Source organism: Pristiophorus japonicus, chromosome 6, assembly GCF_044704955.1.
Source record: "Pristiophorus japonicus isolate sPriJap1 chromosome 6, sPriJap1.hap1, whole genome shotgun sequence".
NCBI lineage: Eukaryota > Metazoa > Chordata > Chondrichthyes > Pristiophoridae > Pristiophorus > Pristiophorus japonicus.
In genome coordinates, this window is record NC_091982.1 from 210391816 (window position 1) to 210414687 (window position 22872).

The 22872-nt window shown below is 42.4% G+C and overlaps 1 protein-coding gene across 4 annotated transcripts in view; it reads left to right on the forward strand.

The window, feature by feature from the left end:
* The window catches only part of ift80 (intraflagellar transport 80 homolog (Chlamydomonas)), a 352701-nt gene that overhangs the window by 278130 nt on the left and 51699 nt on the right, over positions 1-22872 (forward strand). For 3 of the 4 annotated variants that reach the window (XM_070882337.1, XM_070882340.1, XM_070882339.1), the window contains 4 exons: positions 3047-3182; positions 6962-7109; positions 7422-7593; positions 22242-22259. In XM_070882337.1, the coding sequence (XP_070738438.1) occupies positions 3047-3182; positions 6962-7109; positions 7422-7593; positions 22242-22259 (474 nt within the window). The remainder of the gene's footprint in view (positions 1-3046; positions 3183-6961; positions 7110-7421; positions 7594-22241; positions 22260-22872) is intronic. The other variant, XM_070882338.1, reaches the window with a different exon arrangement.

The following is a 22872-nucleotide window of genomic DNA, read 5'->3' on the forward strand; positions in this document are numbered from 1 at the left end:
TGAGGCCAATTCGTTAGATATATTTAAAAGGGAGTTAGATATGGCCCTTACACTAAAGGGATCAAGGGGTATGGAGAGAAAGCAGGAAAGGGGTTCTGAGGTTGAATGGTCAGCCATGATCTTATTGAATGCTGGTGCAGGCTCAAAAGACCGAATGGCCTACTCCTGCACCTATTTTCTATGTTTCTATGTTTCTTGTATAGCATGATATCCATTAGTACAATTGGCCTCAGCACCCCTGAGTTCGGGAGGCAAAATCAGTCAGGGTTTCTTCTTACGATATTTAGTGACTCCATACTGCAAAATGCATCTGGGTAGATGTCAGGTGAGCTCCCATAATCGAATAGTCCCCAGTACTCGCTGCCAAGGCTCGCAGCCAAATAATAATCACTTAAGCAAAGTACCAGACGGCCCATGGGACCATACCGCAATCAGGAGTCGATATCTTCAGGATAGGATGAAGAGTAAATTGACAAGAAAGAAAATGACTTTTTTCCCCATATAATGACCAGCGGCAAATTTAAGATTGTAGATAATCTGTATCTGTATTAAATCATAGCTCTCTGATTCATTGGTAAAACTGATTTTAAAAAGTCTTAAGAGGAGGAGGATCCTGCCGTCCGTACTTTCTTTGTTAAACATAAAGAGCTCGAAAAAAAATTGGCCTTATTTTATTTTACTCATTTTCTTTTTTTTTAAGTATATATTGTATTTAAACAGTGATTAGTAGTAACATTAGCAGGAAAATTGGCATGAGAATACAACCCCATCAGTGTGAGCTGAATTCACATATTGAAGGTTGAAATGACACAACACTAAACCATTCTGGGTTAATGGGTTTATCCCTACTATTGGTAGTTCAGCTGCCTCACACTGTGAACTCAGTGTCTCCTCCAGCTTCTGCTTGTCATCAACAAAGGGACAAAAAGTAGATAGAGAAAATATTAAAAGTTAATCATAATTCTTTGTATTCGCTTGATTTTTAACTGTCCATTTTGGAGGTGGAACCAACATTGGAAAGACTTGCCTCTGGCTGCAGATCAAATCTGATGGCCAGTTTTTCAGACCTTTGAGGCTAACAAGTATGAAGCTTGGCAAAGACAAATTGTTTACAGATTGGTAACATCAAACTAGGAGTTCTACAGTAGGATAAGTTATTTAATTTGTGGAGCGAGTAACTCGATCTCTTACAGACAAGATAACTTATCTGCTGCGCTCTAGTGATTAAATAAAAATAGGTTTGGAAACTTCTGCTCTTCCCATCATCTCTTTTCCATTCTCTTCTTTATTTAGGATGTTATATTTTATTTTACTTTTTTTATTATTTAAGGTTAGTAATCCTAAACAATACTTCCTTACACTGGATTTGTACTTGCTGTGGATTTTCATGGGGTTTCAGAAGGCTTGTGCTAGTCTGTTGCGCAGGCCTCACTGGGGCATTTATTTTGAGGTATATTGGCATCATTTCTTATGGCCGCAGAAACACCTTGGAGTTGCACTATTGGCTGTTAAAAGTAGGAGTAAAGCACACTCCAGCAGTTATATTGCAAAATAATATTAAAATTCAGGAAGTTGATCTCAAACAGGCAATCAGTCCCCTATTAATTTATGCAAGGAGCCTTGTGCATGTTTCAGGCATGTGCCCTGGACGCCTATACTGAAGCCTTTACCAATATGGCGGCTGGCACACTTCCAGCATGGAATGCATGTTCGGTCAGCACGCTTGATGTCCACTATATTGGACACTTAGGGCCATTTTACACATGTAAAACAGGGACGGCGACAATACATTTTTAGGCTGAAAAGTTCAATTTAAGGCAATTCTGTTAAAATGGCTCACAGGAGTGCAGGGGAAAGACAGAGGGGTTGTAATTAAATGTCATGGTTTCACTGATGTTCACTCTTGCATTACCAGAAATGCTTGTTTGAATTATTGCCTTCAGACTCACCACCAGACATTTATTAACCTGTATGTAGTTTTCTCTTATTCTGTGTAAGCGGTAAATTTTGGATAAGATTGTGTCAGTTTATCCATACTTTAGAAAATCTGTATAAAGTTGTATTTTAGCCAAGGGCGCATTAATCAATTTAGCAATTTTGTATATATCAGTCAGACAGTTATAATTAAAGTGTAAATTGTAGTATAATAAATGCATGTTGAATGTCAAATGTGGTTTAAAATGTATGATTTAATCCCATACAGTTAGATTTGCTCCTAAGATAGTGAAACCTCTAAGGAGATACAAGCTGCAGAGTCAAAGAAGAAACATCCAGGCAAATGAGGGAAGCGATAGCTACAATTTTTAAAATAGAATCTCAGACTTTTAAGAGGTCCCGGCTGGGAATAATGCAGTAAAAGATACAGTTAAGAGTAATTGGCGTTAACCAACAGAATAGAAGGTACTCCAGTTTGTAGAAATGACCAATTAGGTTAGATTGAAATTGAGAAAGAATGGTTTACGTTTATTTAGTATCTTATCAAGTCTCTCAAAAACATTGTTCCAAAGCTCTTCACAAATAACTATTCAGCAGTACAGTGTCTGTTGTTATGTAGACAAACCTGGCAGCCATTTTGCATTCAGTAAGATCCAGCAAATAGCAGTGAGATGAATGAGCAGCTAATTTTTTTTTGGTGGAAGTGTTTGAGGGAGGAACATTTACTAGGACACATCTGCTGTTCTTTGAAAAAGTGAAATGAGATTTTTAATATCGACCTGAACCTGCAGACAGGGCCATCTGAATGACACCACATCTGACAATGCAGACACATTGGGAGATAATATTGTGCAAAGTGAATACAAGGCCAAACAATTTTAGTAATTTTGCATGCTGCAGACTGTGCACATGTATGAGTGGTCATCTACTGCACTCATTATGAAATCTGGGACACACTGTGGCAATGTGTTTTATCTAATCATTATACAGTACTTCAAATTAACAGAACGAAGCATCGTACTCACAAATGCCAATGTATTTGTAGAATTGTGAGCTTAATATTATATCTGGTAAGTGATTAACAGTTGGTTACCTGTGCTGATTGTTACAGATAGAAGTGATGGAGGTTGCACTGGATCAATTTGGTTCACTCAATGAAAGAAAAATTGCCATCATTGACAAAAATCGAGATCTGTACATCACCTCAGTGCGCAGATCTGGGAAAGAACGAAAAATCATTAAAATTGGTAAGTAGTGAAATGGTTAGCTATTGTGTTTAATGAAGATTGGTGTGTTACAGCAGTTGTTTCTCTAATTCAGCATCATTGGGTAGAATTTCCACAGGTGTTAGTTTACAAGCCTATCCGTAAATGTGATTCCCATGAAATTCCCAAAGGGGCTGCTTTCAGGTCACAGGTTGGGCACCAGTGCTTATTTTTGATCAAAGTGCTGTAATTTAAGCAAATTGAATACATCTGTCTGTTACTGAAGACCTATTTTCTGTGATTTGATTGGCCCATTATATGAAACTTTTGCTGAAGTAATAAATTATTGTTTCAAATAACTTGTATCAAAGGGATTGTTCTTATGAACACAGCCCAGAGAGAATAGTAACAGCAAATTTAAAATGGCTGGTGCACTGTAATATTTACTGTAAAACAAATAAGATACTGGGTTTGATATTAGCTCCTGGACAGGAATGCGGCAAAGCGAGCAACCAACCAAAATGACCGGGAAGACTGCGGGAAATGACTGACCAGCCGGTAAAATCGAGCAGCAGAAGGCTACTGCCAGAGACCCAGGGGGATGGCTCCTGGCACTTTGTAAGCGCTCCGAGAAGGGAATACCACTTAAGAACATAAGAAATAGGAGCAGGAGTAGGCCATTTGGCCCCTCGAGCCTGCTCCGCCATTCAATAAGATCATGGCTGATCTGATCCTGGCCTCAACTCCACTTGCCCGGCTGTTCCCCATAACCCTTTACTCCTTTAGCTTTCAAAAATCTGTCTTTCTCCATCTTAAATACATTCAATGACCCAGCCTCCACAGCTCTCTGAGGTAGAGAATTCCAAAGATTCACGGCCCTCTGAGAGAAGAAGTTCCTCCTCATTTCCGTTTTAAATGGGCAACCCTTTATTCAGAAACTATGTCCCCTAGATCTAGATTCCCCCACGAGGGGAAACATCCTCTCCACATCTACCCTGTCAAGCCCCTTCAGAATCTTATATGTTTCAATAAGATCACCCTGAAGTCTTCTAAACTCCAATGAGTATAGACTCAACTTTTCTTCATATGACAACCTCTTCATCTCAAGAATCAACCTCGAGAACCTTCTCTGTACTGCCTCCAGTGCAAGTATATCGTTTATTAAATAAGGAGACCAAAACTGTACGCAGTACTCCAGCTGTGGTCTTACCAACGCCCTGTACAGTTGTAGCAGGACTTCCCTCCTTTTATACTCTATCCCCCTTGCAATAAAGACCAACATTCCATTTGCCTTCCTAATTAATTGCTGTACCCGCATGCTAACCTTTTGTGTTTCATGTACAAGGAAATGCATCCTCCTCAGAACTTACTTTCCCACCTATCTTTGTATCATCAACAAATTTGGCTACATTACACTTGGTCCCTTCATCCAAGTCATTAATATAAATTGTAAATAGTTGAGGCCCCAGCATTGATCCTGTGGCACCCCACTAGTTACAGTTTGCCAACCTGAAAATGACCCATTTATCCTGACTCTCTGTTTTCTGTTAGTTAGCCAATCCTCTCTATCCACGCTAATATATTACCCCTAACCCCGTGAGCTCTTATCTTGTGTAGTAACCTTTTATTTGGCACCTTATCGAATGCTTTCTGGAAATCCAAATACACAACATCTACTGGTTCCCCTTTATCCACCCTGCTTGTTACATCCTCAAAGAACTCGAGCAAATTTGTCAAACATGATTTCCCTTCCATAAAACCATGCTGACTCTGCTTGATTGCATTAAGATTTTCTAAATGACCTGCTACTACTTTCTTAATGATGGACTCCAGCATTTTCCCAATGACAGATGTTAGGCTAACTGGTCTATAGTTTCCTGCTTTCTGTCTCCTTTCTTAAATAGGGGTGTTACATTTGCGGTTTTCCAGTCCACTGGGACCTCTTCAGAATTCAGGGAATTTTGTAGATTATAACCAATGCATCCACTATCTCTGCAGCCACCTCTTTTAAGACCCTAGGATGCAGGCCATCAGGTCCAGGGGACTTGTCCACCTTTAGTCCCATTAGTTTGCTTAGTACTTTTTCTCTAGTGATAGTGATTGTTTTAAGTCCCCCCCCCTCCCCCATAGCTCCTTATCAATTATCAATTATTGGTCTACCGTGAAGACCGATACAAAATATTTGTTCAAAGTCTGCGCCATTTCTCTGTTTCCATTATTAATTCCCCGGTCTCATCCTCTAAGGGACCAACGTTTACTTTAGCTACTCGCTTCTTTTTTATATACCTGTAGAAGCTCTTGCTGTCTGTTTTTATATTTCTTGCTAGTTTACACCCATAAGCTATCTTCTCTCTATGATTTTTTTAGTCGTCCTTTGCTGGATGGGGACTTGGGATAGGGGGAGGAAAGCTCGGGGTAAGAGAGGCCCAAGGTTTCCTTGTGGGATCCGAAGCAGCATTCCTGCTCCTTCTGGCCCACGTGGAGTCCGAAAAAAAATGTAAAAAAAAAACGATGCTGGGCCTCTTTTGGCCCTGGCTCCTGTTTCCTGCTATTTGGCCTGGTGGCTCAAACCTCAAGTTAAACTAGCAAACCTGATCCCGATGACATGATCGAAACCCAATCTGCTTATTTAAAGAGAACTCCACCGGCTTGCGGCGGACATCCTTTCTACCTGCAACTTCAAAGACGGGAAAAAAATGAATGTCCCCCACCATTTTAACTGCCCACCCCTCCCCCTGCCTGGTTTCTGCTTGGAGGGGGGGGGAGGGCGGAAGGGAAGGTAAAATTGACTCCACCGTGCTTTAGGATGAAAATAACTTTTTATTGTAAACTATCTGTAATAACTTCCAAAAATCAATACTATGGAAGTTAAAACTTACAGGGAAGTGAAAGTGCTCCTCCTAACAGCAGTCTGCTGCCAGCCTGGGCTGGACCCCTTCCGCTTCACCTCCCCACCCTTCAGAACGTACCTGTGTGTCGGCTCAGTGGTTTCCTGTAGTGGAGGCCCAATTTCGAACAGGCTTCAGGCCGACGTCTTCACGTAGGCATTGGCATCGCAACTCCCATTTTATGTCGGAAGCTGGTGGAATTGAATTTCCATTTCCATGTAGATTGTTTCTAAATGCCAATGCTTTCGTAGTGGTACAATAACCATAAGTTTTCTTTTATCCAAGAATGGGCCACATGTTCTATAGACGATACTATAACTTTACACGTGCTAACCAATATTGTTACTACTGAGCATGTTAAGCTGAAAATATTCAATAAAAACTTATGTAAAAAGTGGCTTAATCAATTAACACTAACTTAACAAAAACCTTTTTAAAAGTAAAAATAAAATTGATGACAAAATTGGTTGAAGTTATTCTCTGATAGAACCTGAAAGAAAGACAGTTATGATCATGCCTTTTTTATTTTTGTTGGCACAGAATGAATATTATATATTGCATTACATTGCATTTCATTCTATTTGCATGAAATGATTGAGAGTTTGCATATTTTTTTTAACACTGCACAAATCGTTGGGGTTGCTAGCTCTCCAGGATTGTCCTGGAGTCTCTGGGAATTAAAGTTTTATCTTCTGGACACTGTCGCCAGCAACCCAGCAGAAAAATCATTGGGGCACAAGTAATAATACTCTTGTTTATTAGTTGTAAAAATATTGAAGCTTGGAAAAATCAGAGTTGGCAACCTTATGTATGATATTTCCTGCGTAGTACGAACATGGTTGCTTGAATCTTCAAGATAAACAAATTAAAATTGAAACAAGTATTGAAAAAAGAATACCATTTTTAACGAAGGATATGTTTGTTTTAATTCAGGTACTATGATGCATTCTATAGCTTGGAATGACAAGATCAATATATTATGTGGAATGCAGAATATGTATTTTGTTGTTTGGTATTATCCCAACACAATCTATATAGACAAGGAGCTGCTATCCAAAACAATTTATGAAAAAGATGCAAGGTAAAGTTCAAATAATCATCGTATGCCTTTTTTCTACAAATTGTAAACAGAATTTGTAAATGTTATGTTTATCCATGCCAATCCTAAATCACAAGCTCACCGGGATAAATTTTTTTTAAGTAATATTATTTACAATTGGAAAAGTTGGGCTAAAAATTACTGCTGATAATATTAGCGGATTAACTTTTAACATGTTTGTATGACGTTTTTCTGACTGTTATTTTAATGGACGTGCATTAAAGCAAAGAACAGTGAATATCAAATGACCTCTTTAGGCATTTGAATCTATGGAGGCTTTGTTTTGTTTTACAGTGAATTTGGTAAAAGCCCTCAGATTGTGAACTATGTGGGAAACCAGGTGACAGTCAGAAGAGCTGATGGCTCATTGATATATACAAATATATCACCCTATCCTGCTATTCTACATGAATATGTTAGTGCCTCACGGTGGGATGATGCTGTTCGCCTGTGTCGTTTTGTCAAGGTATTTGCAAAGTTTAGATGTAAATTAATTTGTATAACAGTTATTCAGTGCATTATATAAATACTAATGTTCAGTTTGCCCTAAAATACCATTGTATTAAAAGGGAGACTCATAGTGCAGATAATGGTAAAATATAAATTGGACTAAATAAAAACCACTTAAAAAGGCAATGATATATAGAAAAAAAGCATTAAGTCCCAAACAGGTAGTTTTTCTTCTTTAATCTTTGATTACTACATAGTATTTAAGTCACAATTCCCAATTCCCAGTTAAAGCCATATCAACCCAAAATATTGTTGTTGAAATCTATGGTTTGCAACAAAAAGGTGACTCCAGTAAAGGTCAGAATTTAAATACAGCTGTTCCTCAGATAATGGGAATAGCTTTCAACTTCAGCCGGGCAGAAAACTGGTGCTAACGGATCAGCCGCCCGTTATACAACCCACCCGAGTTTTCTCTCCATTGAGGTCTAGCGCATACCTGATCCAATTCTGCCAGTTCTCTGCCCGCATTGTAGTTCAAACTTAACCCCAATGTTGTTTGCTGATTATGGTACCCTGTATTACATCTGTTCTACTTACAGTCTGGCCTGTTAATCATGGCCTCATTACACTACACTCATTGGGGCATACTTTTTTTTAAAGTACAGGTTCCAATTACAGGTTTCTTTTTTACCCATGTGTGCGGTTTATTGGTTATTTGAAAATGTCACTGCAAATGCAATGACAATAGGTCAAAATAGTTAAAATTCAACTTCAATACTCAAAAATATTAACCTCGAAATTACAGTTGCCAATATTAGCAGATGAATGCATTTGTTCGACAATCTTCTGTCCAGTATTTTAATGCAGATGTAACTCATTTTAAAATAATTTAACATATCTACTAAAAACAACAAAGCAATGTCACACAAATGTATTAAGCATTCATCGGTTAAAATTGCCAGTTGTAATTTCTGGGTTATTATGTCTGTAATACATTAAAGCATTTATGGGTACATACAACCTTACCAATAAAAGTTGACATGCACTATTGACATGGATTTGTATCGCAGTAATAATACATTAGTGTGTTTTCTGCATCAATTGCTTATAATGACACTCTGCTTAATGTTGCAAAGAAAATTGCTCTTTGACAATTCTTCTTATGCATCAGTATAACGTTTTCCAGCAGAAGATATTAGCCAAAATATTTGGCAAATAGCAAAAAATATTTGCCACCATCTGATAATGAAGCAATATTTGCTTTCCAAGTAATATGGATAATACCTCCCTCCTGGAAGCTTTTTTGTCTGGTGTGCAAGTGCAACTTTCAGAGAAAACGATTCCTCTAAAATGTCAAAAGATGCTGAACTAGGCAAAAAAAGAAAACAAGAACATTAAGCAGAGACTGCACAGAAGTCACTAATTCAGCAAAATTCAAACTAAATGGTTATTTACAATTTTGACATTATATAGTCATTAATTTATCCATTTTAATTAGTAAAATGTATTAAAACTTTAGGCCCTGAAATTCAAACCAGGCCCAAGGGTGGCGAGTGGATGGATCGCCTGACAAGGGATGGAAATTAAAGTGGAACCCAGTTCCATCAGGATTCCACCTATGCAAAGTACCCAGTAAATTACAGTGGGTGGGAGTGAGCCCACCCACACATGTCAAGCAGGAATATCTGGGGGAGTTCCCAGACTACTCCAGGAATTCTGCTTAGTACAACGTCATAAGGTCTCACATCAGCTCTCAGCGAGTGAGTGTAGTGCAATGAGGCCATGTTAACAGACATAATAACCCAGAAATTACAACTGGCAATTTTAACCGATGGGGCCATTGACCTCCTTGAAAAGGACCCTGGACTTGCCCAGACTAAGGTGATCATTGCTGGAGGGGATAAATTACCTTTATTGAACATAGGAACATAAGAAATAGGAGCAGGAGTAGGCCATTGGGCTCTTCAAGCCTTCTTCACCATTCAATAAGATCATGGCTGAGCTTCTACATTAACTTCACTTTCCCGTCCTATTTCCATATCCCTTGATTCCCTTAGTGCCCTGAAAACTATTGATCTTGGTCATGAATATACTTATCAACTGAGCATCAGCAGCCCTCTGCGGTAGAGAATTCCAAAAATTCACAACCTTCTGAGTGAAGAAATTTCTCCTCATCTCCTTCCTAAGTGGAGAATTTTTCCTCCTTTAGGAGCAGCAGAGCAAAAATAACTTTTTTTATCTTCACTCGTGATTGGGCATCTGTGTCCCTCTGTAGAGGCAGCAATGGACCACTCCAACATCTACTGCTGGATCGTGGCAGTCACCAGTGAAGCTCCATTATAGGTACAAGTGGCCAGCCCTAACCATGAAAGTGAACCTATCCCTGAGATTTGGAACAGGTTTTACAGCCTTTGCTTTGGGCAGACAGGAATTGCACTGTGCTGGTGTAGTGGGCCCATCACATTTCGGCATCTAATACTTTAAAAAAGTTGATGATTTATCCCTGGAAAAGTACAAGTAGAGAATATGTACCTTAAACTTGAAATCAAAACTTGTCCAGAAATAAAACAAGATGTTGATTAGATGCTTTTACTGAGATGAACTGAAGATGTTCACAGACTGGGCATTAAGCCAGCGATTGGGTAATTATAGCTTGACACGTTTACATAGGCAAAACTCATTATTAATATGGATAAAGGAAATTACAATTGGAACTTTGGCACAAAAGGTACATGCAGATGTAAGATTTTTAAATGTATTTTACAACGCATACACACAGGTATATAGAGAGAGAGAAAAAGAAAAACACAAATCGAATAAAGGTCAACCAAATAGTTTCATTCCTCATCCTAATTTGATTTTTTTTAAAGAAGTTGAATTTTGAAAGTAAACAATACATGTTTGAGGGAAACAGATAGGAAGGCAGGGTATAAGGGGAGAGAAGGAGCGAGAGAGAGACAGGGTTGAGAGTAAGAGAAAGCGAGAAGTGGACTGAGAAACAGAGGGTTGAGGGAGAGAGGAGGTTCAGAGAGTGAGAAAGAAGAGGTTGAGAGAGAGAAAGGGGGTTCAGGGACTGCAAGAGAGGTCATAATTACCAATGCTCACTACAGCTTTTTAGCTTTAAAGCAAGACAAATCTAATCTGGCCAATTACCGCCCCATCATCAGCAAAGTAATGGAAGTGTCATCGACAGTGCTATCAAGCGATGCTTAGTTACCAATAACATGCTCACTGATGCTCAGTTTGGGTTCCACCAGGACCATCGGCTCCAGACCTCATTACAGTTTTCACCCAAACAAGGACAAAAGAGCTGAATTCCAGAGGTGTAGGTGAGAGTGATTGCCCTTGACATCAAGAAAGCATTTGACCGAGTGTGGCATTAATAAGCCCTAGTAAAATTGAAGTCAATGGGAATCAGGGGGAAAGCTCTCCTCTGGCTGGAGTCATACCTAGCACAAAGTAAGATGGTTGTGGTTGTTGGAGGCCAATCATCTCAGCCTCAGGGCAGTGTCCTAGGCCCAACCATCTTCAGCTGCTTCATCATTGAGCTTCCCTCCATAATAAGGTCAGAAGTGGGGATGTTCGCTGATAATTGCACTGTGTTCAGTGCCATTCGCAACTCCTCAAATAATGAAGCAGTCCATGCCTGCATGCAGCAAGACTTGGGCAACATTCAGGCTTGGGCTGATAAGTGGCAAGTAACATTCACGCCGTACATGTGCCAGGCAAAGTCAAGGGGCTGTAGGGGGGGGAGGAACTTAACACAATCACAATCACTAAGGAGCTGGCACTCAGTAAGATCATGGGACTAAAGACGGATGAATTCCCTGGACCTGAAGGTTTGGGTCTTAAAAAAAAGTAGCGGCAGGGATTGTGGATGCATTGTTTGTAATTTACCAAAATTCTCTGGATTCTGAGGAGGATCCAGCAGATTGGAAAACTGCAAATGTAACGCCCCTATTTAAAAAAGGAGGCAGACAAAAAGCAGGAAACTATAGACCAGTTAGCCTAACATCTGTGGTTGGGAAGATGTTGGAGTCCATTATTAAAGAACCAGTAGCAGGACATTTGGAAAAGCATAATTCAGTCAGGCAGAGTGGGCATGGATTTATGAAGGGGAAGTCATGTTTGACAAATTTGCTGGAATTCTTTGAGGATGTAACGAAGAGGGTGGATAAAGGGAAACCAGTAGATGTGGTGTATTTGAACTTCCAGAGGCATTTGACAAGGTGCCACATAAAAGGTTACTGCACAAGATAAAAGTTCACGGGGTTGGGGGTAATATATTAGCATGGATAGAGGATTGGCTAACTAACAGAAAACAGAGTCGGGATAAATGGTTCATTCTTGGGTTGGCAATCAGTAACTAGTGCGGTGCGACAGGGATCAGTGCTGGGACCCCAACTATTTACAATCTATATTAACGACTTGGAAGAAAGGACCGAGTGTAACGTAGCCAAGTTTGCTGACGATACAAAGATGGGAGGAAAAGCAATGTGTGAGAAGGACACAAAAAATCTGCAAAAGGACATAGACAGGCTAAGTGAGTGGGCAAAAATTTGGCAGATGAAGTATAATGTTGGAAAGTGTGAGGTCATGCACTTTGGCAGAAAAACTCGAAGAGCAAGTTATTACTTAAATGGAGAAAGATTGCAAAGTGCTGCAGTACAGCGGGACCTGGGGGTACTTGTGCATGAAACACAAAAGGTTAGTATGCAGGTACAGCAAGTGATCAGGAAGGCCATATATGTAAACTCGCCCTAACGATTATATTTATTCATTAAAGTTTTAACTTTAACATGTCGACTCACCCTAACGTAAAAATCGTTTACCCGGAATAGCCCAATCCTCGAGGGACCCGGATAAATTGAGAATTGACTGTACTTGCTTTGGAGGCAGTTCAGAGAAGGTTCACAAGGTTGATTCTGGAGATGAGGGGGTTGACTTATGAGGAAAGGTTGAATAGGTTGGGCTTCTATTCATTGGAATTCAGAAGAATGAGAGTTGATCTTATCGAAATGTATAAGATTATGAGGTGGCTTGACAAGGTGGATGCAGAGAGGATGTTTCCACTGATAGGGGAGACTAGAACTAGGGGGGGCATAATCTTAGAATAAAGGGCCGCCCACTTAAAACTGAGATGAGGAGGAATTTCTTCTCTCAGAGGGTTGTAAATCTGTGGAATTTGCTGCCTCAGAGAGCTGTGGAAGCTGGGACATTGAATAAATTTAAGACAGAGATTGACAATTTTTTAACCGATAAGGGAATAAGGGGTTATGGGGAACAGGCAGGAAAATGGATCTGAGTCCATGATCGGATCAGCCATGGTCGTATTAAATGGAGGAGCAGGCTCGAGAGGCCATATGGCCTACTCCTGTTCCTATTTCTTATGTTCTCAAGAGGGGGTTAAGACAGAGAAAGAGGGGGTTGAGAGAGACAGCTCGACAGAGAAAGTCACAAAGGCAGAGAAAGGCAGACAGTTTTTTTCCTTATTCTAATTTAATTTTATGAAAAGAGTTGAATTTTGAAAACAAACAAACCCTCTTTGAGGGAAACAGACAGGAAGGGATCGGAGGAAGGAAACTAGTTGAGGATGAGGTGACTTCCAGCCTCTCTCCACCTGCCCTTGTAGGGAGTGGGGCGGGGGGGGGTGGGTGTAGAATAGATGGAGGGTGAAGGGTGAAGTGAGTGACAGTGGAGGAAGGGTGAGGGGAGAATACAGGTTTTGAACAGGTAGACCAAATGGGAAGTGGGAGGGTTAGTGATGGGAATCAGGAGGTAAGAGGAAGAGAAGTGAAAGTGGGAACGTGAAGGAGTAGGGGATACAATGGGAGCGATGGGATGGTGGAAGCACAAATTCTTAACGTTTGAAAGATGATCATGAACTGGCTGAATAGTTCTCTTATAGTTTAACATAATCTGCAAGGGTACAGCTTTTAATATATGGAAGCATTGAGTAAAATAAATCCCAACATCATAGCTTGTCAAATCACGTAATATAATCATAGGAATATGGGATCTATTGGTATCTCACATGACACCATTTGCGAACAAAAATATGAAATATGAAAACAATAATTAGAAAGAATTAGAAATCACAAAATTCTTTATGATGTGTGCTCAGGATGTATCACATATCGAGGTTAAGAAGTTGCTTGAACATTTCTCTTGTGATTTGACCCTTCAAAGTATTATTGTCTCATAAGATATTCCAGACTGTTATCATATGCGTAGAACACTGTTAGTTACTCATCAACTCTTATGAAACATAAGGGTGATTTTATGCTCAACTCTATAGGTTTTGCAGGTTCAGATCGGGTGCAGGGGGATGGAAAATTTTGAAAGCAGTCTTTATGCATATTTTGCACCTAATTCCTTCTACCTATGATTCTCCAACCTGCTGTACTTTGTGTGCTAGAGTACGTGTAAACATTTGGGGGCCAAAATTGGCACTTTAATTTTACAGTGTAACTATTTGTACTGCACTTTTTTTTGGCAGACATGCATCTGTCAAGCCCCGCCCCTCATGCCCATACTGCACTTTTTTTTGACAGACTTGCATCAAGCCCTGCCTCCTGTCAAGCTCCGCCCCCTTCCCCTGACCCAAATCATTCCCTCCACGTGGTGCTAAGAAGCAGGACTTTAGGCCCGAGATTCCGCTGAGGCTCCGACTCTCTTCCGCCACTGAGACCCCGAGGACTCTCTAGGCCTCGAGGACTTTCTTCCCCCCGACTCTCCCCCTCCCCCGACACTACCGCTCTGACCCCTCTGGGGTGGGCGAGAAGAGGGCTCATGTGCGGCCGAGAGAGGCGGCAGGGGAGGGGGGCGGGGGGTCAAGAGCGGCGGCCGTGGGGCCGAGTGTGGTGGGGCGAGGGGCGAGGGGTGGTCTGAGAGTGGTGGGGAGGGGTGGGGGCGAGAGGCGACGGCCGAGAGCGCTGGCCGTGGGGCCAAGAACGGCTGGCCCTGGGGCCAAGAGTGGCGGGGGGGGGGGACCAAGAGTGGCGGGGGGGGGGGGGGCAAGAGCGGCAGCGGCAAGCAGAGAAGCGATGGAGGGCTGAGAGGGAGAATGGGTGGGGGGGGGGGGAGACACGGGTTGGAGGGAAAGACACGGGTGAGGGGTTGGTGTTCGGAGGGGAGAGAGGTAGCTCAGGGAAGACGGATCACGATGATATCCAGAAGTCACGACACTGTCACTATTCACTTCATACCCAATAAACCTGTTAACAATCCGTACACAATGCCTGCCCCATCTATGGCGGGGGGGGAGGGGGCGGCGGGTGGGAGGGTGCACTTGCGCTGGGGTAAGGCATTTTGGCTGGGGGAATCATGCACTTGGACTGGGGTGAGGCACTTTGGCTGGCCCTTGCTGTCTTCTGGGGAGCTCTGTCCTCTGTCACTTCAGGAAGTCAAAGTGAGACCTTAGGCTGGGCGGTTCCAGTTACACATTCCTGTGAAACTTCAGGGTGTGGCTTATCCTCCAAGGGGACCAATCATAGACAAAGGGTGGAGCATGGTGGTCATTTTTGCAGTACAAATAAGCACATCACTTTTTTAAAGCCCATTAGTTAATGGGGCGGTGAGGCCTTTCTGTACGGGGGCAGGCGACGGGTGTGACCTGTCCACAAATTCCCCCGAGCCGGGGGCGGCGGAAACAGGTTCGGCTGGGCCACCCTCAGGCAATCCGACACCCCCTCGGGTGCCAGGCCGCTGGTCCAGCAGAACCCCTCCCTGGTAGCCCAGTGGGCGCCACGGAGGCCACACTCGGCCTCGCAGCGCCCCTCCCCTTTAAGTGAAGGGGAGGGACGTTGTGACACGTGCCGCGTCGCGCTGATGCACACCGCCCCCCCCTCCCATCCCGCTACCGCCTCTAACAGCACCCAAAAGCACTGGGAGACATTGTTTGATTTAAAGAACCCAACCCGGTAGCAGTGGGCCATAAAAAGAGCACCGAGAGTACAGCAATGATAAATAGAGCAGAGAAAACGAACCTGTGAAAGGGAAAAAAATCAAAAGTGTGACATTACAGGAAAGCAGGTGAGTGATTGGTTGGTGAGTATTTCTCTCTTTTTTTCTCTGTTCTCTAAACTAAGGCATTGGTTTAAATTGAGAGCTGTGGGGGCTGAAATTCACCCCCGCCAGAAACGGGGCACACCTACCGTGTTTCAACTGTTTTCACCGCAGCAATTGATTGGCCTCTAGCATGAAATTCAGCTCTTTGGGCTGGATTTTCAGTTTTGCCGTTTTTGGGGGCGAAAACGGAGGTGGGAGGTGGAACGTCTGCGCTCTGGGGAGAAATTTTCCCCATCTGGGCCCTGCGCAGGGCGCAGCGCAAAGGAAGGCGTTGTACAACTTTCGCTAAGGTGTGGGGCCAGGAGCGGTCTGAGAGAGGCCTGGCGTGGAGGGGAGGGGAACCAAAACAAAAAAATCACAAAAACATTGCCCACACCACCACAACACAAATCGCTATAAAAGAATAAACACTGGAACTTATCCTTTCTGCACTTTATCTACCTCACCACCACCGCATGGCTGGACTGCTCTGTTTCATCTGCCGGTCATCACGGGGTGCGCTTCGGGACATACGGGTCAGGTGTGAGTCAAAACTCGCGCCGGTGTCGCAATGAGAGGCGTTGCACACCCGGCGTGGCTCTTCCCGGCTGTGCTTCTAAGCACCACCTCAAAACCCGACCCGAAGCTCCCGACCAGAGTGTGCAGTGTCCGAAGGTCAGACTCCAGCTCATCAACTCTGAGCCGAAGTTCCTCGAGCTGTAGACATTTGCAGTAAGTGTCTGCAGCTCGAGAAACTTCGGCTCAGAGTTAATGAGCTTTGGACATTGCAATGCATCAGGTAGTGGGAGAGTTACCTGCACACTTTGATCGAGGAGACAGTAATACCCCTTAGGTTAAATACTTCAAATTTGGTCCATGGTGAGGGACAGGCGGGTGTGGCTACGAGTGAGGCAGGTATGGGGATCCAGAAGGTAGCATTGAAGGAGCCTCAGCCCACGCACTTGTCCAACGGGTACGAGGTTCTTGCTCCTTGTATGGCCGAGAGCAGGGACTGCAGGGAGGATGAGTAAACTGACCACAGTGCCGTGGTACAAGGTGCCATTCAAGTTGGGGGAGTAAAAATAAATGTGGTAGTGGTAGGGGACAGTATAGTTAAGGGGATGGATACTGTTCTCTGCAGCTGAAAGCGTGAGTCCCGAAGGCTGTGTTGCCTGCCCGGTGCCAGGGTTAAGGACATCTCCTCAGGGCTGGAGAGGAACTTGGAGTGGGAGGGGAAAGATCCAGTTGTCATGGTCCACGTAGATACCAATGACATAAGTAGGACTAAGAAAGAGGTTCTGCTGAGGGAGTATGAATAGCTAGGGGCTAAATTAAAAAGCAGAATCACAAAGGTAATAATCTCTGGATTATTACCTGAGCCATGAGCAAATTAGCATTGGGTCAATAAGATCAGAGAGATGATTGCGTGGCTCAAAGATTGTTCTGGGAAAAATGGGTTTCGATTCATGGGGCACTGGCACCAGTACTGGGGAAAGAGGGAGCTATTCCGTTGCGATGGGCTTCACTTGAACCATGCTGGGACCAGTGTCCTGGTAAATCGAATAACTAGGGCTATAGATAGGGCTTTAAATTAAATAGTTGGGGGGGAGGGATCGGGTGAGTGAAATTTTAAAAGTCAAAGCAAAAGGACAAGGTGATAGGGGTAATGATAACCAGAGTGTGACGGGAAGCGTCAGAGAAGGATGAACCATCTGTGGCTAACTAAAGAAGTTAAGGATGGTATCAAATTGAAAACAAAGGAATACAATGTTGCGACAATCAGTGGTAGGCCAGAAGATTGTGACATTTTTAGAAACCAGCAAAAGATAACAAAAAAAATAATAAACATAGAAACATAGAAAATAGGTGCAGGAGCAGGCCATTCAGCCCTTCTAGCCTGCACCGCCATTCAATGAGTTCATGGTTGAACATGAAACTTCAGTACCCCCTTCCTGCTTTCTCGCCATACCCCTTGATCCCCCGAGTAGTAAGGTCTTCATCTAACTCCCTTTTGAATATATTTAGTGAATTGGCCTCAACTACTTTCTGTGGTAGAGAATTCCACAGGTTCACCACTCTCTTTGGTTGAAGAAGTTTCTCCTCATCTCGGTCCTAAATGGCTTATCCCTTATCCTTAGACTGTGACCCCTGGTTCTGGACTTCCCAACATTGGGAACATTCTTCCTGCATCCAACCTGTCCAAACCCGTCAGAATTTTAAACGTTTCTATGAGGTGCCCTCTCACTCTTCTGAACTCCAGTGAATACAAGCCCAGTTGATCCAGTCTTTCTTGATAGGTCAGTCCCACCATCCCGGGAATCAGTCTGGTGAATCTTCGCTGCACTCCCTCAATAGCAAGAATGTCCTTCCTCAAGTTAGGAGACCAAAACTGTACACAATACTCCAGGTGTGGCCTCACCAAGGCTCTGTACAACTGTAGCAACACCTCCCTGCCCCTGTACTCAAATCCCCTCGCTATGAAGGCCAACATGCCATTTGCTTTCTTAACCGCCTGCTGTACCTGCATGCCAACCTTCAATGACTGATGTACCATGACATCCAGGTCTCGTTGCACCTTCCCTTTTCCTAATCTGTCACCATTCAGATAATAGTCTGTCTCTCTGTTTTTACCACCAAAGTGGATAACCTCACATTTATCCACATTATACTTCATCTGCCACGCATTTGCCCACTCACCTAACCTATCCAAGTCACTCTGCAGCCTCATAGCATCCTCCTCGCAGCTCACACTGCCACCCAACTTAGTGTCATCTGCAAATTTGGAGATACTACATTTAATCCCCTCGTCTAAATCATTAATGTACAATGTAAACAGCTGGGGCCCCAGCACAGAACCTTGCGGTACCCCACTAGTCACTGCCTGCCATTCTGAAAAGTACCCATTTACTCCTACTCTTTGCTTCCTATCTGACAACCAGTTCTCAATCCACGTCAGCACACTACCCCCAATCCCATGTGCTTTAACTTTGCACATTAATCTCCTGTGTGGGACCTTGTCGAAAGCCTTCTGAAAGTCCAAATATACCACATCAACTGGTTCTCCTTTGTCCACTTTACTGGAAACATCCTCAAAAAATTCCAGAAGATTTGTCAAGCATGATCTCCCTTTCACAAATCCATGCTGACTTGGACCTATCATGTCACCATTTTCCAAATGCGCTGCTATGACATCCTTAATAATTGATTCCATCATTTTACCCACTACTGAGGTCAGGCTGACCGGTCTATAATTCCCTGCTTTCTCTCTCCCTCCTTTTTTAAAAAGTGGGGTTATATTGGCTACCCTCCACTCGATAGGAACTGATCCAGAGTCAATGGAATGTTGGAAAATGACTGTCAATGCATCCGCTATTTCCAAGGCCACCTCCTTAAGTACTCTGGGATGCAGTCCATCAGGCCCTGGGGATTTATCAGCCTTCAATCCCATCAATTTCCCCAACACAATTTCCCGACTAATAAAGATTTCCCTCAGTTCCTCCTCCTTACTAGACCCTCTGACCCCTTTTATATCCGGAAGGTTGTTTGTGTCCTCCTTAGTGAATACTGAACCAAAGTACTTGTTCAATTGGTCTGCCATTTCTTTGTTCCCCGTTATGACTTCCCCTGATTCTGACTGCAGGGGATCTACGTTTATCTTTACTAACCTTTTTCTCTTTACATACCTATAGAAACTTTTGCAATCCGCCTTAATGTTCCCTGCAAGCTTCTTCTCGTACCCCATTTTCCCTGCCCTAATCAAACCCTTTGTCCTCCTCTGCTGAGTTCTAAATTTCTCCCAGTCCCCAGGTTCGCTGCTATTTCTGGCCAATTTGTATGCCACTTCCTTGGCTTTAATACTATCCCTGATTTCCCTAGATAGCCACGGTTGAGCCACCTTCCCTTTTTTATTTTTACGCCAGACAGGAATGTACAATTGTTGTAATTCATCCATGCGGTCTCTAAATGTCTGCCATTGCCCATCCACAGTCAACCCCTTAAGTATCATTCGCCAATCTATCTTAGCCAATTCACGCCTCATACCTTCAAAGTTACCCTTCTTTAAGTTCTGGACCATGGTCTCTGAATTAACTGTTTCATTCTCCATCCTAATGTAGAATTCCACCATATTATGGTCACTCTTCCCCAAGGGGCTAACAGGCAGCCTGGCACCCCCTCTTGGGTGCTAGGCCACTGGCCCGGCCGCAATCCTCCCTGGTGGCCCAATGTTTGCCACTAATTTGGCTGCAGAGTTCACAGCGGCCCTCCCCTTTAACTGAAGGGGGGGGAACGTTGTGACACGTCAGTGCGATGACGTCATCAGCACAGCACTGATGACTTGGAATGTCAGCCACTCCTACCCGCCCCCACTTCCGCACCACTATTGGCGGTTACTCCGACCCAACCTTACTACCGCCCCGATGATGAGACCACTTTCGCCCCGCTCCAAAAGAAACCACCAAGAGCTGAATTTCTCCCGAATGTCCGCCTGATGCATTGGGGCAGACGGAACCCTTTGAAATAGGTAGGTGCGCCCCGTTTTGGGCGGAGGGCAATTTTGGCCCCCATGTAAGATGGAGCTCCTAATGGCATAGAATGCATTGTGTATATTCATCCAATTACATGTAATTGGGGCATAAAGCAAATAACTGATCTTGAAGATCGAGGAAATTCCTCGCTCTTTTACGCCCGGCCATCGATCCTTGCCCCCCGAATGTGTCTCGGCTCAATATAATGGCACCTCCCCCAGACTAAAGAACCATGCACCAAATTTCCTACAATTGTGCTGGTTCCAAACAGGTGTAAATCTAGTAAGGTTAGAATAAACATAGATCTTCTTGGTGCAATTATCCTAGAAGTTTTATGCCTTTAATTCGTTCTGGCTTGTCCATGACTTGAACTCGCAGTTGCTGTATCTATTAAATTTTCCCTGTTACCCTTGGTGCATGCTACGTTCTGCCCAGCCCCTTGGATGAGCTCCAAGCAGTCGGCCCAGTATGGACGAGTTCTCACAGTAAATAAATAGAGGGCTAACTCCAGAAAATCCCAGTGAGCATGTGCACACTGTACAGATGATTTGCAGTTCCCATGGCCCCACAAATATTTGGCCCCATAGTTTAAAAATATATATATATATATAATATAAGGTTCTTACTGATGTCATATACAGTTTCATTGTGAGTAATTATATGATAACTTGTCACCAGTTGTTACTCACAATAAGTACATTTTCAAGTACAAAAGAAACTGTGCGTATAATACATAACAATAACTGATTTGGATTGAAGATTACATGGCTAATGTGCAATCTTGGAGTTCATATAACTTATAAAACACTTGAGTGTCTTCCATCATTTTTGAATTAGTTTGAGGTCTTTGTTTATGTTAATACCTTCTAACATACTCAGACCAACAGTTACTTTTAGTGACTTACGCATCTTTTCAATTCTTTTATTGGTTTGTGTTTGGTTGCAATTCTGTAAGTATTTGAAGCCTGAAATTCTTAATTCTTAATCGTGTTTTAAAAGTAAATTATTTATTCATTTGCGGGATGTGGGAGTTGCTAGTCAGGCCAGCATTTATTGCCCATCATAATTGCTCTCGAGATGGTGGTGGTGAGCTGCCTTCTTGAACTGCTGCAGTCTGTGTGGTGGAGGTATTCCTACAGTGTTATTTGGGAGAGAGTTCCAGGATTTTAACTCAGCGACGATGAAGAAACAGCGATATATTTCCAAGTCAGGATGGTGTGTTACTTGAAGGGGAACTTGGAGGTGATTGTGTTCCCATGCGCCTTGAAGGTGATATTGTCAATATCCTATAACATTACTGTTTGGTATCTTCAAGATTGCTGAAACACAAGCCCTGCTGTTTTCCATTATAATTACAAGAATAATATCCATATATACAGGCACAAAGCTACCCTAATTTGTCACTAATTAGTGCGAGGAGATCACAGAATGTCTGGTGTGGGAAATGAAATAGGAAATACCCTTCTCAGTTTAGGGCTAAAATTCAACATGAATCCTACTCTGGCATAAATCCCCACCCACTTCAGTGCCCACTAACATGACGATTTACCCTCATTTAAGATTGTGGTAGTGTAAATATAGACTTGATCTAATCGTATCAGAAGGGCACTAAGCACCCACCAGCATGTCCTTGTTCCATATTAGTGCAATTGGATTTCAAATATCTGCAATGGAGAAAATATTGCAGATCTTGGTGATCCCAATGCGATCTATACCAGTGACTGGAACCAAAAAACTATAGTATTGGCAGATGGCTTGGCTATTTTTTATTAGTAACAATGTTATTATCCCACCCATGACACTGATGAGATAGTTGACATTTATAGTAAATGCTTCTAATATAAATTTTTAAGAAGTACAAGTAAGAACTACTGAAACATAGTGGTAAATACAGTATTGTATGGGTCTATGCTATCCCTTATCTAACTGCTTTATATGTTGCACGAGGTTATCCAATGTGTAAACCATTTCCCTGATTTACAGTGTTTCAAAGAACTTTCACATATATCTGATTTACTTGTTTACAGTTGCGGCAACTTTCTTTCATTAAACTACTTCTTTCAATTTTGCTTTTCTTTCTGCCATTTAGACAACAACACCCGATGAGGTAAGTTTGCTGCTGCCTGAAAGTAGATTTTCTCTGTCTTGTTTCATATTGTTTCATGACTCTGTGCTGTGCGTTAAGTGAATTGTTCTCACGGCTTTGATTTCTTTTCATTTACATCTTAGCAGCATTTCAAATGATTTAACATTTCAGGATTCTAAAATTATAAAAGTACTCCTTTGATATTCAAACACTAAATTGATCTGTGGTATACTATACACAATATTTGCCTGAGAAAGTGCTATGGAAGCTTGCAGAGCCAGGCCTTTAATGTTTGTTTCTTTGGAGTTCTATTTTTACCCAAATATATCAAAACTACATTCTGAACAATAATAGTTTAGAAATGTTATATAAATTATAGAATATTAATTCAGTTCAGGCAATCTTAATTACTGCTCTACCCATCAATGCATTCTCCTTTGAAGCATTAGCAAGATCTTGTAAAGAAACAATGTTTTAAAACCATAAAGGAGAAGTAGATAATTCATGAGTACTTCAACCACTGTAGTATCTACGTCACCGGACAGTACTGTTGGCTAGGTTTAAATTATGACAATGACTGTCAAACTATCAGAAATTGGGCATTGTTTTATTGTACAGGGAATATTCAACATAT